This window comes from Schistocerca cancellata, chromosome 5, assembly GCF_023864275.1.
Source record: "Schistocerca cancellata isolate TAMUIC-IGC-003103 chromosome 5, iqSchCanc2.1, whole genome shotgun sequence".
Classification (NCBI taxonomy): Eukaryota; Metazoa; Arthropoda; class Insecta; order Orthoptera; family Acrididae; genus Schistocerca; species Schistocerca cancellata.
This window is the reverse complement of record NC_064630.1, coordinates 426,623,849-426,641,170: the sequence shown is the minus strand read 5'-3', so window position 1 is coordinate 426,641,170 and position 17,322 is coordinate 426,623,849. Positions and strand designations below refer to the sequence as shown.

Here is a 17,322-nt window from a genome sequence, read left to right as displayed (position 1 = left end):
TTGTTTGTATAAAGTAGAAATAACAAGGGGTCAAAACTGTGCCCTGTGACACACTCTGTTTTATGGCTTGTGTAAAGTACAGTACCTTTAGGATTTGTGACTGACTGACTTTGTTTATATGAATGTACTGTGCTAGTTCTTTGATGTAACTGCTGACCCAGCTATGGCCAGTTCCCTGTATTCCATACAAATCCAACTTTTGCAAGAGTATGTTATGGTTTAGCATGTCAGAAGCATTCATGAGCTCAAGAAAAATACCTATAGCTGGGCATTTCATGTCAACAAGATATAGAGTAGTAGCAAGGAGCTCATATATAGCATCAGCACACTGAGCAGAAGAGAGAATGTTATTTCTTCTAAGAAATAATTTTAGTTTGGTAGCCATTCATTTTATGATGTTTAACTGAATACAGACGGCATTGGAACTATGGAACTAAACAGTGGCTGCTAGGTTCATCATTCAATTTTTCTTTATGTATGGTTAGGACTTGTCCTATTTTAACAATATTATGAAAAGGATTGCTACTCACTGTAAAGATGACTAGAGAAATGAAAACACATTCACACGACCAAGCACACCTCACACACGGAATCACTAACTCTGGCCAAACTGCAACAGAGTTGCGTCGAATTCGACCAACAATCTGAAGCAGAGCGTTAAGTGGGAGGGATAAGCATGGTACAGGTCGAGAACGAGGAAATGGCACTGCCTAATGGAGCATGCAAGGACTAGAGATGGCAGGACAGGGCTGACGGGCGCAGCATTGGGAGGCTGTGAGGGAGGGAGAGGGAGGAGAAATATGGGGAGCAGAAAGGAAATTAGCAGAGAAGGATAAGAGACTGGTGGATGCACCAGGAGAGAACAGCACAAAATGCGAGTGAGGCTATATGAATTGTGAGGTAGTTAAAGAACCAGGGGGTGGCAGAAGAGTGGGGTGAAGGGTGTGGGGACAGTAGGTTGAGGCCAGAATAATTTTTGGAGTGTAGAATGTGTTTAAGAATAATTCTCATCTTCGCAGTTCAGAAAAGCTGGTGCTGGAGAGGCGGATCCTGATGGCCGATCCAGATGGCCCAGGTTGTGAATCAGCCATTGAAATCAAGTATGTTTTGTACAGCTACATGTTGCACCACAGGGTGGTCCACTTTGCTCTTGGCCATAGTTTGCCATTGGCCATTCATCCTCATGGACACATGGTTGGTGATCATAACAATATAAAAAGCAGAACAATGATTGCAGCAGAGCTTGGATATGACATGGCTGCTTTCACAGGTGGCCTGACCTCTGATGGGGTGGGATAGTCCTGTGACAGGACTGGAATAGAGAGTGTTGGGTGGCCGGATTGGTCAGCTCTTGCACCTGAGTCTTATATAGGGATATGATCCCTTTGGAAGGGATTGGGATTGGGATTGGGATATGAATGGACTATGATGTGGAGGTTGAGTGAGTGACAGAACACCACTTTAGGAGGGATAAGAAGGATCATGGGTAAAAACTAACTAAACTCTGTCCAAACAGGCCTCAGGAGGCCCAACGTTACTTACGACTGCCATATCATCCTCTGCTGATAGGTGTCAGTGGATGAGGATATGGGGGGGGGGGGGGGGGGGCAATTGGTCAGCACACCATTGTCAGCTTTCGTGATGGGCACCATTACTTTTCTATCAAGCAGCTATTCAATTGGCCTCATAAGGGCTGAGTGCACCCTGCTTGCAAACAGCGCTCGGCATGACTGGACAGTCATCCATCCAAGTGTTAGCTCATCCTGACAGCACTTAACTTCGGTGATATGGCTTGTTACCACCATGCCAAGGCCTTTGGTAAGGATCTTGCATAGGATGTCCCTAATTTCAAGGCATTATGATAGATAATAAAGCCTTAATGGAGGATGTGGTTCAGTTGTTCCAGTACATTGTGGTATTGGGTTACAAAGGGGGCATGTGGTTCTCGGGGGTGAGGGGGTGGGGGTGGGGGTTGAGGGTATGTGGTGATGTGGTATAGGATATCTGTTTGGGACTAGGTCTGCGGGTAGTATCTGTCAGTGAAGACCTTTGTAAGGGAGCTGCTGTCACTGCAGATATGCCATACCTGAGTGGCCAGGCTGTATGGGAGGGACTTCTTGGTGTCAGCTGTTGGAACACAATTTTAACAGGCCGCCTTGTTCTGTTTGCATGAATAATAGCAAAACCAACTAATATAGAAAATATGGGCATTGAATATCAATGTGGCCATTTGCGTGATAATACATAATGAACCAGTGGCTGTAAAAAAACAACATATGTTACTTAACTTTTGATTGTGTGGCTGTAGAACTGCTCTTTGGCAGATTGTCTAGTTCGATGATCTTGCTTCCTATGAGAGGAATGGGTTGTTGATTTCATATACATACAGTGAAAAGTAAAAATGAAGCAGGAACTGTGATTTCACTTCAGTTGTTTAAATTTCTGTTGATTCATTTGCTTCATAGTACTCTTAACACTTTGCATAATTCAACAAAAATGTTTACAAAAACCAATATTCGATACAGCTCAACATGCCATTCCATTTTAACTGAACAGTACTAGATTGCAGAGTCCAACCAACTAAGCAGTCACACAACAACAACTCACGAAGACTCAGATGGACTGGTGCTTGTTATGCACACAAATCGACACGAGCTACAATACGTCAAATTGCAGTATGGAGATGTATGTGAACGTCTCTTTACCTCTAAAGAACCTAATAAAATTTACTATTTCTTTTTAAATGTTTTCAGAAGAAATCCTATAAATTAGAAGAATGAGAATATTTTCAGATCATAATTACAATTTTATCTTTCTGAGTGACAATAAGAAGCAATAACTATTATATTTATAGTGGATCACAAGGGTCATTACTTTGACCTTTGTAGTATCGTAATCTACAATACTTCACAAAAAATGAGGGGTGTTGAGCAGTTCCATTACTATAGCTCACCAAAAATTTTGTAGAACAAAATTCTGACACTAAAATTAGTTATGATTTGACAAATATAAAGTAAATTACTTTTATGTGTAAGGGTGCTTTATTTATATGAACCAAATGGTGATTGAAAGTTACTGTAAACACAGTTATGTGAAACAAACTTTTGTAGCATAAGAAAATGATTCAGTCACTAATACATGGTTACATTTAATATTGAAGTTTTAAATAAAATTAAGTTCTTTCTATTTGGCATACAATGCCTAACTGTACTTCTTTCACTGATTTAGTGTTTGTAACAACAGATGTGTACAGATACATTCACAACTCCTTTTTGCATGGTTTAACAGTACAGTTTCGCAGCATATACTGCACAATATTCTGCCATGACTCACTGAAACCCTATTGCTTCTGATATTCCATAACCTGCTAATACAAAACCACTACTGCTTGTTACTCCATGACGGACTGTATTGTACTGATGTACATAAATTAACAACAAAGATTTCCTAGCTTGCAGTTCATAGATATTTGAATACAGTATTTACATCCGAAGATTTATGTACTGTATCAATATGATTGAAATTACAAAAATATTTACGTTTCCTAAAAGCAATTATTATAGGAAACAGTAAATGTTTTATAAATGATGTATCAAGAAGGTAAATACTTCAGCATTTGATCTATCGTAGTCTCCGATATGTTGCCAAAAATGAGGTATGCTAAGCAGTTCCATTTAAGTTGGTTACCATGCCAGGAATCGAACCTGGACCTGCTGGGTGAAAGCCAGCTATCCTAGCTTCTAGACCAAATGCTATTTTAAGTTTTCTTGGGAATATTGCACCTGAAAATGAAGCATTTCATACACAAGACTGTGGATTACTAATAAATTTGCTGCATCTCTGGAGAAGGAAGCAGGGGATCATGTCTCTCCTACCGATGAGTTCTTGATTGTGTAATTGAGTCATAGTTTGTCCCAAAATTGTCCTACTATTCAAAATAGGACAACAAATGTCTCGAACTTCTAGCTTCATATTTTTAAAAAAGGAAAAGAACACGGAATCCAAATTTGATTCATATACTTCACACTTTGGTTTATCATGAAGCATCTTTTTGTCCAATTGTCATATTCGTGTATTACAAAAAAGTTTATATGATTTCCCCCCCCCCCCACACACACACACACCCACACCCACACACACACACACACACACACACACACACACACACACACACACACACACACACACACACACACACCTGCATTGTGCCAGATGGGTGCACAAATGGTCTCCTGTATTATATATATCATTTCCGAATTTTCGTCTCTTAGCACTTAGTAAATTCTTGTGTATTTACCAAGGACTTCAGTTTTCCAGTTTTCTGCACCAAATTCAAAAGTAAGGAATGTGACTGAAAAACCATCAGATTATGATTGTAAAAGAAACTACAGTTGGCTGCATGATGATAGTCTGATCAAAATTACTTGTTACTTGACACTTCACTCCATGAAACTGTGTTTGTTCTGTCCGAGCTCTCAAAGCTGCAAGCAAACTGCCCATAGTTGCACATGTGCCACAACAAAGTGTTGCAGTGTTGAAGTAATATAATGTATACCTGTAAATGATTTTGAATGTTCCCACAGTCTGCTTACTATCAGTAACAACAGCAGACAACAACATGCCCTTCTTGTGTTGACAACCTACTCCTTGTTTGACCAAGTTGTAGTTGAGAGGCATTGCAGAGGCTCTCCAACTGTGTTGGAGTAGCATCTCATCATTGAATGAGATGGAGGATCCTGCCTGAAACCCAAGAATTAAATCAAATGAAACTGTATGCTTCTAGAGACCTGTCCACTTCTGTCTGCATATGTACAGCATAGACTTGATAAGATCTCATTTGATTACAGCACCTACACCTGCGCTTCAGGCTGGATCCATTGTTTCATTTGATGCTGAGGTGATTTCACTTGTTGCTTTAGTCCGTATAAATGCATCGTTGATGTCTAAGACTTGAACAGGTCTCTGGAACCACATAGTTTCATTTGAGTCATATTTTTACCGTAGATGTTTTGTCTGATTTGATGTATATACTAGGTCTGTGAAAATTTCTTCATTACAGTAATCAATAGTGAAACAACAGTGAAGTAAACAGAAAAACTAAGTGTCACAACTACATTTGTTGCGTTCTCTTAGACACTCGTGTGCACTACTGGGCACTTTTCTCTGATGAGATAAAGAAAATTTGGTTCCAGAAGCTTCTCATTCTTTCAGCTTTTGTGTGTGTGTGTGTGTGTGTGTGTGTGTGTGTGTGTGTGTGTGTGTGTGTGTGTGTGCGCGCGCGCGCACGTGCATGCGTGCGTGTGTGTGTGTGTTTGTGACTGCTGATTTACTCATCATTCTTCTCTGTATTTTTATCATTTTAGTTTATTGTTTTGTTTGTATCACTTTCTCCAAACATTTAAGTGACTGTCAGAGACAGTACCTAGCAGCTATTACCATTACTGTAAAACAAATAATCCATTTGGCACTGTTGGATAGGAGACACTGTATGGTATGTTTAGCCACCTAATTGGAAAGGCTTCCTTCCTTCACACATAACAGCACATTCCATTCACAAAACACGGGTGTTGTGTCTTGAGTGTAACTTTTGAGTGTATATGAGTAGGATGAGTGCATGTAGAGTTTAGTAAATTATTGTGTAGTTGTTGATGAGAGAGAAAAAGAGAGAAATCAGGGGTTGGCACATTGTGTACTTGTCTCAAATAGCACAAAGGTAGCAACAAAGCATAAGTCCTCATTTGATGGCTGCATCACCATTAGCAGTGTTACACCCCATGAGACCCTTTGCGTAGAATTGGGATTTAACTCAGAAAAATGCTAAATCTTATAGCAGCCAGGAACTTAATGCTACTACCTCTCCTCCCCTTGTCAGACAACTGTTCATGGTAAAAATTTGTACAGTGTACCTCCAAGCTGAGCATCACAGCATAAACATGCATTAGAAGCTTTCTCTATTGAAGAAAATGTCGTCGTTCTTGTTCTTATTCATCTATTAACCTCTTCTGGAAACTTCTTCAGAGGCCCCTGTTCTGTCTTTTTAGTCTCCCAGTATGCTTTGCCAGTAATTAGTATTTTACGTGCATGGTATACAGGTATTCTATCTAAAAATTGTAGCAATTTTTCATTTAAGGTTAAAAATAGGAAGAATTTACTTGAGGATTAGTTAGTAGAAAAAAAATGAAGAGAGTTCTAATAAGATTCTCTAAAAGAATTGTGATTCAGCTGTTTGGACAATGCCAACTGCAACACATCCCTCTCCAGACTTTGGCCGACAATCATTTGCAGCTCATATCCACCCCTGACTATGATGCCTAAGCACAGCACTTCATCTAACTGTACCTGACACTGCAATCTTTTTTAAAACCTGCTCTTCATTAATGCCATAGTATTGTTATTCGTGAGAGAATAACTTAAATAGTCTCCAGATTGTTACAAATAGTTTTCTGTAGAAGCCTACTACAGATTGTTGTTGCTGCGTTAAATTTTTACTCTAAGCATAATATGTGTTGTGCTGAATTTTCATGATTGATGAGCATAACAGCCCTGAAACCTTCATGATGTTAGTCTCTCCACTGTACCCTTTCTCCAAGGAGACACTTATTCAGCTATTTTACCTTGGATGTCTCTTGGGTTTTGAAGATAAGGCCAAAGTTAGTGACAGGTTTATGCTTTATTGAATTAGTTGGTGAAGTGTTTTGATATAGCTCAAGTGAAAAAGGGCTTGCCCAGCACAAAGTTTTAACTTTACGAATATTCATAATAGATCAAAAACTTTTAATTCACTTGTAGAGCTGGGCTAAAGATACATAAATTTGAGGCAAACTTACCATTTGAGCTGGCGATTGTATCACAAATCTGTATCCTTATGATTCTTTTCCTTCCATGATTTAATGTTTATTTCACAGTTAACTTTTTCCATAGCTCTAGATGAAGGAACTCTTCACTGTGTTAAGAACCAAGGGAGGTGGCGCAGTGGCAAGACACTGGGCACAGTTTTGGGAGAACGTCAGTTCAAATTCTCATCAAGTCATCCACATTTTAATTTTCTGTGATTTTCCTACATTGCATAAGCCAGATACCAGGACATTCTTTTGAAAAGGGCATGACTAATGCCCTTCCTCATACTTCCCTAATCTGAGCTTATGTTAACTATCCGATGACCTTGCCATCTATCTCGATCTTCCACTTTTACTTGTGACATCTCAGTACTAAAGATACCATTTTGAGTTTGTGGTAGTATTAATCATATTGGATGTTTTATTTGCAGAAACTATAAACATATGATTGGCACATGTATCTGTTTCACAGTGCTAAGGTAGATGTTTATTTTTTTTCTTAGTTCCCTGATGCTTCAGTCTTTCTCCATTTTTCTCTGTCTCTGGATTTATCCTTTATGTGTACACTGCTTACATGCTTATCTGATCTCTCTTATGTTTTACAGGATGCATCAAAAAAGCGTTTGAACAAGGATCCTGCCAAACAGCAACGTAAACGAGAGGTCCAAAGAACAATTGATCGCTTACAGCCAGGCAAGAGCAAAGGAAATCTGCTATCCAACATTCAGAGTACAAGTAAAGTAGCAGAAGATGGGAGTATTGCTGGAAAACCTAAAGATGGAAAAGCATTACAACCTGTGAAGTCTGAAGAAACTATGCCAAAACTTAGTCTGGGGTCTGTCTTAAGAAATGATGTTTTAGCCTTCGGTGTTGGCAGTGGGCATAATTTTTCCACAAAAGAGGAGGCTGAAGACACCAAATTTGATCTCTCAGAAGATGAATTGTCGAAGGTTCCTGTAGATGTTAAAGTGCCTGTGTCTCCAGAATCTCACAAACCCGTGTGTTCAAATTTGTCTGCAAAGAAAGAAACTGAAGAGTCTGTAGAAAGCACTAAAAATATAGTACAACAAACAAAGCAAGAAAAGGCTACACCAAATCTTAGTGCGTGGTTCAAAGCATTTGGTGCTCCGAGAACACTGACAGTGCAGAAAAAAAAGTCAGACTCTTGCTCTCAGGAAAATGAATCTCTTCCTACAGGTGAAAGAACTGATTCTCAAAATGTTCCTTTTACAGATAAATCACATACGTTTGAGCGAGAGTCTGTCCCTTCAAAGTATTCTAGCATTGCGATGGGTGATCTCTATAGTGGAAGAATGCCAGAAGAATCAGAGAAAAGATCATTACACTCCCCACAGCAAAGAAGTGGGCAAGAAGAAGCTACCACTTCACCGTTACAGAATGTTTCTCGTCAAAGGAGAATAAGCACGGGTAGCAGCATGTCTGAACGTTCTTCATTTAGCCAGGATCCAATGGACCCACTAGACGGTTCCTCCCCTCGTGTGGAAAATTATTCCACCCATTATCCTTCCCCCCTTCATCGTTCTCCAGTGGCTGCATCACCCCTGATGGCATCTCCTCGTCCAGAAGATAACCTGAAGCTGCCTCCATATCAGCCTATCAATGGAACTATACGGGCTGGTTTTTATCAAGATACATCTTCACTTCAGAAAGGAAGTCCAGACAAAAACAGCAGCAATGGTAGCCCAAGGGACCAGATGCACTCATCTGCATTTCCTTTATATAGTCCACGAATGTATCCACCAGCTAATGATTCAATAGGCTACTCTACATACCAGGGAAGATCACCAGAATCTCCAGCAGCTTTGCTGGGACCAAAGTCCCTGTACAGCAGTGTTCCGGTATATAGTGCAAGTCCCATGATGCAGTATTATGACACAAGTAAGCCACTGACTGATCAGTATAGGGCTGCAAGAACACAAGCAGCAGAAGAAGATGTACCCTCATCAGTTAATACCAGTAATGTCACAACATTTTCAACTAGCCATCAGCAAAGCACAGGAACATCAACTTCAGCATCTAGTACAATGACTAAGTCACTGATGAAACCATCATCCATTTTCCCTGTAAAAAAACGTTTGTACAGTGAAGTGGAGCCATCTTCAGTTGGCAGATTGCCTCCACCAGCACATGCTTCTGATCGAGCTCCTTTGGAAGGATTTGTTGCAGATCAAGCCCGTGATTCTGTGCCTTTGGATTGTGCGCGGCATTCCCCTGAGAGAGCACACCAAATGTCTCTGCCTAATATTGTTTCAGGGAATGAAAGATTCCATAGTAACGTGGAAAACCTTCATGCCCCAATGCCGGTGAATGAGAAATCTCTGGCATTAGTCACAAATTCAGATGTTATCTCTGAAAGCCCACGTTTAAAAGAAGAGTTTCTCAATCAACCAAATGTTATGACTGGCCGTGCATCACCTCAAGTGCCAAGACCCCTCTCTTCGCCGTGTTCAAAAAATACATTATCTGATGATGATGTTCAAGTAATAGGTGTTTTAAAGAAGTCTCATGCCTCATCTCCAAACCTGTTACTTTCTTCTGCTTCTTCACTGTCTCCAAAACAGAGTCATTTAGCAGCTAACAGTAAGTCTCTAACAGACTGTGTGCCAAATGTTAGTAACAAGACCTTTATGACTAATCACTTAGAGCATGATGGACCGCTTAAGGAAAATGCTATGTCCAAAAAGAACGCAGAGGCTCCCGAATCTTGCATTGTATTGCATTCTCATAAAGATGTAAATGTCACAGTGCCACATAAACAAATGCGACAGGTGTCACCACCAATGCCGCAACCGAGTCCATCTTCTCTTAGTGTTGCTCCACCAGCACACAGTGGAGATTTCTCCTTTCATCGAGCACCTTTCTCACCTCTTCCTCAGTCCCCAGTAGGAGTAGATGCATCAGCACCTTTAAGAGGTAGTATAACTAACCTCTCGCACATTGTTGAAAGGTTTCCAACTGATGGAAGAGGTATTTCTGCAATTCAGGGAACTAGCTCTCAATATTACATAGAAAAAACTGTTAAAAACCAACTTATGTTTAGTCAGAACATTTCGTCTTCTATACATGTTCCATCAACTTCAGCTACAAATGTACCCGTGTTCTCTCAAGTTCCTTCCACTATTGCAACATTGCCTTATAATAGAAACAGCCCTACCGCTCCTTCTCTAAATTACACCCAGTCACAGTTGTCACCACCTTTAAAAACCACAAATAACCAAGGAACCTACAGCAGATCAGAAGAATCTTCCTTATTATCTGTGAAAAACAGTGTAGCCACATCTGGGCAGACAACATTTACTCATTCTGTTTCGGATTTGTCATCAGCACTGGCTAAAAGCTCTTCTACCTCGCCAAATATACAGGCCTCTTTAAATAAACCAGTTGCAGATCTTTCACCAGTGTTGACAAGCAAAGACTCCCAACCCATAGATCTCCAAGTACCATTTGCTCACCAAGCTACTGATTTGACACCAGCCATTCATAGCAAAATATCTGGTGCATCTGCTAACACTACATCACACAATAGACAAATGACAGACTATTTGCCATCTAACAAAGCATCCCCTTCTACAGAAATGCAAGGACAGCCAAAGTCTCGGAAACGAAAGACAAAAGTTGCAGTTGCTAGTAGTGGAGTGTCTGTTGCAAGTAGTGTTTCAGGATCAACAGCATTTCAACAGTATGTGGGACTAAAGGGTGACTCAGTGATCTCTGAACCTACAGCTATATCTCTCAAGACAACTAGTGTTGTTCCAGGTAGTGCCTTTAACTTTGGACCTCGTCCAGGTTGCCTGGGTATATATTCAGACAAAGACACTTTTGCAGGATATCTTGAAGATTATCGGACTGCATCTACAAACTACTACATTGCTGCTTCAGAATCTGGACGTGATAAAATGGTGCAGAATTCACCTGCACCATCGGCAAATCCATTCCAGGTATTCACTCATTCTCAACCTCGTCAACCTGCCTATTCTCCCCTGGCGCAAGCTTTTATAAACCATCAACAAGCTCTGGTTGATCCCCCTGGTGCCCCTGGTTCCATATACCAGCCTTATGAACTACTGCGCCATTCGAGTTCTCCAATGGTCCTGCATCAAGGCCTTTTACCACCTCCCTCTGGCTTCCCACCTGGCTATCACCCTGCACTTAGTATACGTCAGCCGTATGATTCAGTGAATCGACCATCGTGGCTGTGATCATTGTGACATCAAAACTGAAAGCAGTTGTGACTGTATACGTGTGAAAAGTATTTTAATACCCATAAAGTCAATACCAAAGAAACCACTGCTGATTAACACGTTTGCCAATGAGATGCTGTTGTTCATTTATTGTTTATAGACTAGCAAACATCACATTATATGTGTATTGTTGATTTTTATATGTTTTTATGTGACTCAAATCTTACATTTCCATTTTGATTTTTAATGAATATTGATACTGTATCTTTTATTTGCTAAGGAATACTGTGCTCATGCTTTAACCAGTGTCTCAGAAGTACAGCATATTGTTGTGTTTTTATAGTATTTTATTGTAACTATTCCAAAGATCAGCTGTCTGATATGTGAAATGTTTAACTGTGTGTAAATAGTTTTTTTTATACAAAGGTATATTTATTAATTCTGTGATAGCATTAACTGTGTACATGGGTGCCTTGTATTTCTTTCTTTGTGTGTGTGTGTGTGTGTGTGTGTGTGTGTGTGTGTGTGTGTGTGTGTCAGAGAGAGAGAATTTGCAATCACATTCTCTCCTTTGTGTGAAGTTTCCTTGTAGTCAAAATGCATTAAACTTTCACTGCTTTTTTATATCCTGTTTTGCAACACATTTCTTCCTTATTTTTGTCATTGATGAGCAATTAATCATCATGCCTAATATTTAACAAACTTGTTATGTGAACACTCAAAATTTGTATGTATTGATTCAAAAGCAGCTTTAATGCACAATAATGTAAAAGATTTTAAAGCCACATAGGAAATTAGTCATGTAGTTTCTGTTTACATTTATTATTATTTATGAATTAGTTTCTTCAACTAGGCCAAAAAAGACTGATTCATTATTCACTAATTACAGATTCTGTTTTGATTTTAGGAAGAGAGAGAGAGATCTCAAAAGACAATAGATGTAATATTTCAAGGAAATGCCATTACTCCTAAGATGATGTGCTAATGGCAGATACGCAGTAAACACACACACACACACACACACACACACACACACACACACACACACACACACACACTCTCTCTCTCTTAGCATGTGTGCTTATCATAAGATAAAGATCTGCAAAGTAAGAAAAGAGCATTGAATGACACCGAGGAAAAAAAGAGGAACATTCCGTTAAAGCCCAGGCAAACCAAAGTATTTTCCATGAATGTACCCTAAGTGTTGAAAAGCTATACCTGTAACCATCAAAGATAACTTAAATACCTGCAGTCTGTTGCCCTAAGCTGATTCTCTGACATAGCAAAGTCACAAAATAGATTTTTCTGGAGGCAAAGCTTTTGTAGCATTTCATTTCGAGTCCCTGAGGTTCTCCAACTGGGCAGGAAGTGCAAGAAGTTCAAATAGGTGGATTGAATGCCCTCTGTTTTGTCAGAAGCTTTGATACATTTGGATACAAGAATCTTCAGACATTGTTGTCTTCCTCTATGGGAAATAATTGGTATATTTTATGTTGGATAGACTTGGTCAGCAGATCTGGTTAACTGGTGAATTGTCAAGAGTTTCTGGCTACTGTGCTAGCTCCAATTATACCCAGTACTAACATAGGCGATGGTGAATGAATCAGAATTTTTATTTTTATTTATGAAACACTGTAAGTTTAATGTCTGTAAAGCATTTTCTTTTAATGTAGTTGGCTAGGGTCTATAATTCAAAAAACACAAAAATTTGTATTTCATTGTTCTTAATTTATTTGTGAATGTTTACTCATCATGGTACATGCCCCTCTCCTGGCACGCAAGAACGTACCAACCAATGGTCATATGGTGCTAAATGTTGTCTTGCCCAGAATTCCATTGCGAGTGCATGGACTATGTATTCCTTTGGAACCATAATGAACTATGTCTGTGCCTTAACCTCATCTCCATTGAACATCAGATTTACAAACATTAATGCTACTCCAGATACTCTTAACACCCTTTCCTGGATGAGGAAACACAATAATTAAGGCACTGGTCTTTTTTGCCAGAAGAGCAGTATTAATATGCCATTTAGTCAACATGATTTATTTTTTCTGTTTATATATATGTCAGTTCTCATGAATGCGACGGTGGTAGGTTTAACAAGACCAGTCTGTTTCTTTAATAGTACCCACTCACCTTCCCCCAACCCCCACCCCCTCCAGTCCTAAGTATCTCTAATTACATTGACATGGATATCATCACTTTAAAATCTCAGTTTACAGTATACTAACTATAAATTACCCAATTTGCATTACTTATGCACTAAAAAATATCCTACAGCAAGTGTACCTCTTGACTTTAGCATTTACAATGATAATTTGTCCCTCACCTGTGTGGAGTAGCCTCACCAAAGCCTTTAGAGACAAGTGTCCACTTATGCACTCCAAAAACATATCCCCTGTGTTCTGTTTTACTTAATGGTTAATGGGAGTTTCAAAGGACAATTTGTTTTGTCATTCAGTACCACATTGCTCTTGATGTGCTTAACCCTACCATCAGCGAGCTCCTCAACTACCTATTCTTACATCTTGAATTGAGGAACAGCCTCTCCAAGAATCTTAAATTCACCTGCGTAATCCATCTAACATTGTACCTCACCATTTGCTTTACCTCCAGCCTTACATTTTAGCCTACATGTCATCCAGTGTGAGACATGTCCTGTGCATACACCCATTTCTCCATGTTGCAGCCGTGCCTTGAGCGCCTTCATCATAGATATAGACAACTGTGAAGGCAGCCACATTATGCAGCTTTTCTACAACAGTTTTGTGTTTTGTAAAAGTACCATAGCCATCAATTGGCAATCTGTGACAGTTGATTAGCACAGGTGTAATAATGCTGTTCTGCCCATGGCACCTCCACGGTCCATCCTGTACAGTAGCTGCTGTTAGATGTGTAGCTGAATACAGTCCTCAAGAATCTAATACAATCTTGCATCTATTGACCATCCCTCTTACACCGCACAAAACTATGATTGTCCTTGTCATCTTTCTGCATCTGACATCTTTATGTTGCTTTCCCTGCATCATTACCTTTTGTGTGTTTTCCATTCATGCCCTTTTCTCTGTGTCTTTCTGTAGGTCTTGGTGTCAGAAAGTCTCTCCTTCATGTGGACTTGCCCTGTGTCATCATCTGATTATGAGAGCTGTTCTGGAAATCTTATCCGTCTTTCCCTACTCAATCGTGTCTTCGTATCTTTCACTCTCTAGCTCCCTAGACCAATAATCACTCTTTATTGAGAGGAGTGTGAGTGTTTTCAATGGCACACCAATAACTCAGAGAAATAATACATCTCTGATAACAAAGTAGACATCCCAGTGTGTGTGTGTGTGTGTGTGTGTGTGTGTGTGTGTGTGTGTGTGTGTGTGTTCATACCCCCATGCTTATCTCCCACTTAGTGCTTCATCCTTAGGTTGAGTGTTGGTATTTCCATGTAATCAATGCATGAATTGTGTGCAGACACATATTACAGTTACTGATAGCTGGAAGCTTTCTGTTAGTTATTGCATCTTGATCATTGTATTTTGGTACAACCTGTTTTCAAAAAGTGTCCTGTTGTTCATAAACCACTAAAATCAGAAAATTGGAGCAGCAACACTGGATAGTCTTACCTTGTATATATGAGAGATGGGAAATGTGATAGTATACTTTTTAATAATTGAAAATGCTGTAATATGTGTTTTTCCTTCACCATATTGAAATTGCCTTGAAGAAGGAAGTCTAACTGAGAATGGAAGAAAAATTGAGGTTCTTAAATAGAGACTGGAAATAAGATTTAAATTCATCAATAACGCTGCATTAGTGATTTCAAACAATGGGAAATCCTGGCTGGAATAACTTTAGTGATTTATTTGACTAAATAGTATGAGCTATTCTTCCTTCTTTGATAGATCATCTTTCATACAGTCATGCTGTACTTCCGAGAAAGGAAAAGTATCTTCTGTTTTTAATCGTATGTATAGAAATTGTTGCTTGTTGTGTCTCTTTGTTGGATGCAGTTGTGTTTTTAAAGCTCGTAATTGTACATTTGTAAAAGTAAAGTGTCCATATGTACAAAAGAGTTGGAAAATTGAAATGTAAAAGAGCTCTTTCAAAGTCAGTGATTCCTGTATGCAGGAAAAACAGCATAAAATGCAAAAAAGCAGTGACATTCGTAAATTGTGTTTTTATTATTTCCATATTTTCTGTGACCTTAAATCAGTTGCAGTCATATGTACTTTCAGACATTTGACAAGTGAAATTTGGTATATGATTGGTGTACTAGCCTGGGCATTAATTTAAAGATACTTGATACATAATCAGTTTTTATGTGTACTGGATTATGCTTTTTTGTTTTTGTGGGAAAAGAGTAATGTTCTTTTTTCCCATATCAGATTTTCATTTTCTCCCACTTTGTTGCTGTTTGAGTTCTGCCTTTTTCCCTGATAGCAGCCAATGAGTGTGTGTAATAGGATTGATATTCAGTGTAATCTGCTCAGCTGAATAATTTTTTTTCATGAATGAAGGAAGTTGCTTGTTTGATTATTTAAGTGCTGTACTAATGGAGTCTTCTAACACTGGTTGTTTTCACCTGAGTTATATTGTTTTAATGTTTTCTTTCGTTATTTATATGTAGTGAAAATTCTGTTCTGCGTAGAGGTTGATGCAGGTATGGTAATTTGATGAATATTTCAATCAATCAAGTTTTTATTTGTCTAATCAATTATGGGAGACTTGTGACTGGTTAAATTATCAGATGCATTTCATTGAAACTGCACCCTGTTATTTTATGACGATTTTTTAAATTCTTCCATTATTTAGCTTTCCAGTGTCAAGTCTCATCCTTCAGTGGTAGATATTTATAGACACTTTGTTATCATTCCATTTGCATCTAATTGCTAGAATCATGACAACTTCAGGAATTACATAACACGCAACATTGAGTAGCTGCATCTGCTATAAAACATAAAAGTACCCCTAAATACATAGTATTTCAGGTTGAATATGCTGTGGCTTTGAAAGCTAGCTAATGGATGAATAAAAGTGTATGTTAAAAGCATTATAAAATGACTGGTCGCATCATCAATACAAAGCCATTGATGATTAACTTTTTGTTTCTGTCTTGCATCAAAACTTATGTGCAGAAAAGTTGTGTATTCAGCCCAAACCTCATACCATGATGCCTTATTATTAGTTCAGTATATTGTTTTAATTGTCTTTTCTTATCCTACTTTGATTTCTTTTGTCCAGAGGAGCAAAACAAAGAATAGAAAAGTTGATACAGTCGCAGTTTCATTTCTGGGATTTGCAGCTGAGTGGTCTGCCTATCTCTCTTCACCTCCCACCCCACCCCTGCCCAACAACACCACCACCACCACCACCCACTTAGACACACACACACACACACACACACACACACACACACACACACACACACACACACACACACACACCTTTTTTAATCTGCCACATGTGCTGATATTTACATTCACATATTTCTTTCTTTGATTTGCTTTATTGATAATAACTGAAGTTATTAATTTTGTCCTTGCCAACCTTTTTGTAAAGTAAACTGTCTATTCTTTTTCAAACTTTCTGCTTTACATAGGTTGAGATCTGTGGCTCGGAATTTATCTTGTGTTTGTTTTAAAATTTTGTCCATTAAACTCCATTGACATTACTAATTAATACTATAGAACTAATAATCTTTTTCTTTTTGGATACTGACGTTAAATAGTATCACACATCTTAAATAAGTTGCTAGTGAGTCAGTTATCATGGTTGCAATATCTGACAAATAAAATGAAGTGTTTAAGTCTGTTATACAGATAAAAATACCTTGTTAGTTACATATTGTGTTGCTTTTTATTTTGCTGTTCTCTGTGCCTTTTTTATACGCCTATCACCTTTTCACTCTCTCCTTGTGACACAACTTCTCATTATAATTTTTGCCACCGAAGATAAACTGTTACTAAATCCCTGCCATTGTTGCACCTTTCTGGTAGTAAAGGTCCTCATACTTGTTTTATGTGACTTTAAGTAAAGATCCCCTCAAAAAGCATGCCAGTTTTAAATCACAGGTTGTCGGTTTACCGAATTGTTGTGTATCGTTTCAGTTTCCAGAAACATTCTGATTTTTGATTCATTCTAAATTTCTCGTATTCCTTCATTGTTTGTCTAACCATGGAGCAGTTTACTATTGTGCAGTGTGCACTAATAATGAAAACATGTTATCGTAAAGGAAAAAGTTTTGCAGCAGCTGTGAGACATCTAGGGCTCAATGAAGCACTGAATGAATCAAC

General features: G+C 38.7%; 1 protein-coding gene across 1 annotated transcript in view; it reads left to right on the top strand.

The window, feature by feature from the left end:
• The window catches only part of LOC126188280 (mucin-12), a 303,407-nt gene extending 288,208 nt beyond the window's left edge, over positions 1-15,199 (top strand). The window contains exon 13 of the mRNA XM_049929864.1: positions 7,442-15,199. Coding sequence (XP_049785821.1) covers positions 7,442-11,056 — 3,615 coding nt within the window. The 3' untranslated portion in view covers positions 11,057-15,199. The remainder of the gene's footprint in view (positions 1-7,441) is intronic.
• The last annotated feature ends 2,123 nt before the right edge of the window (positions 15,200-17,322 follow it).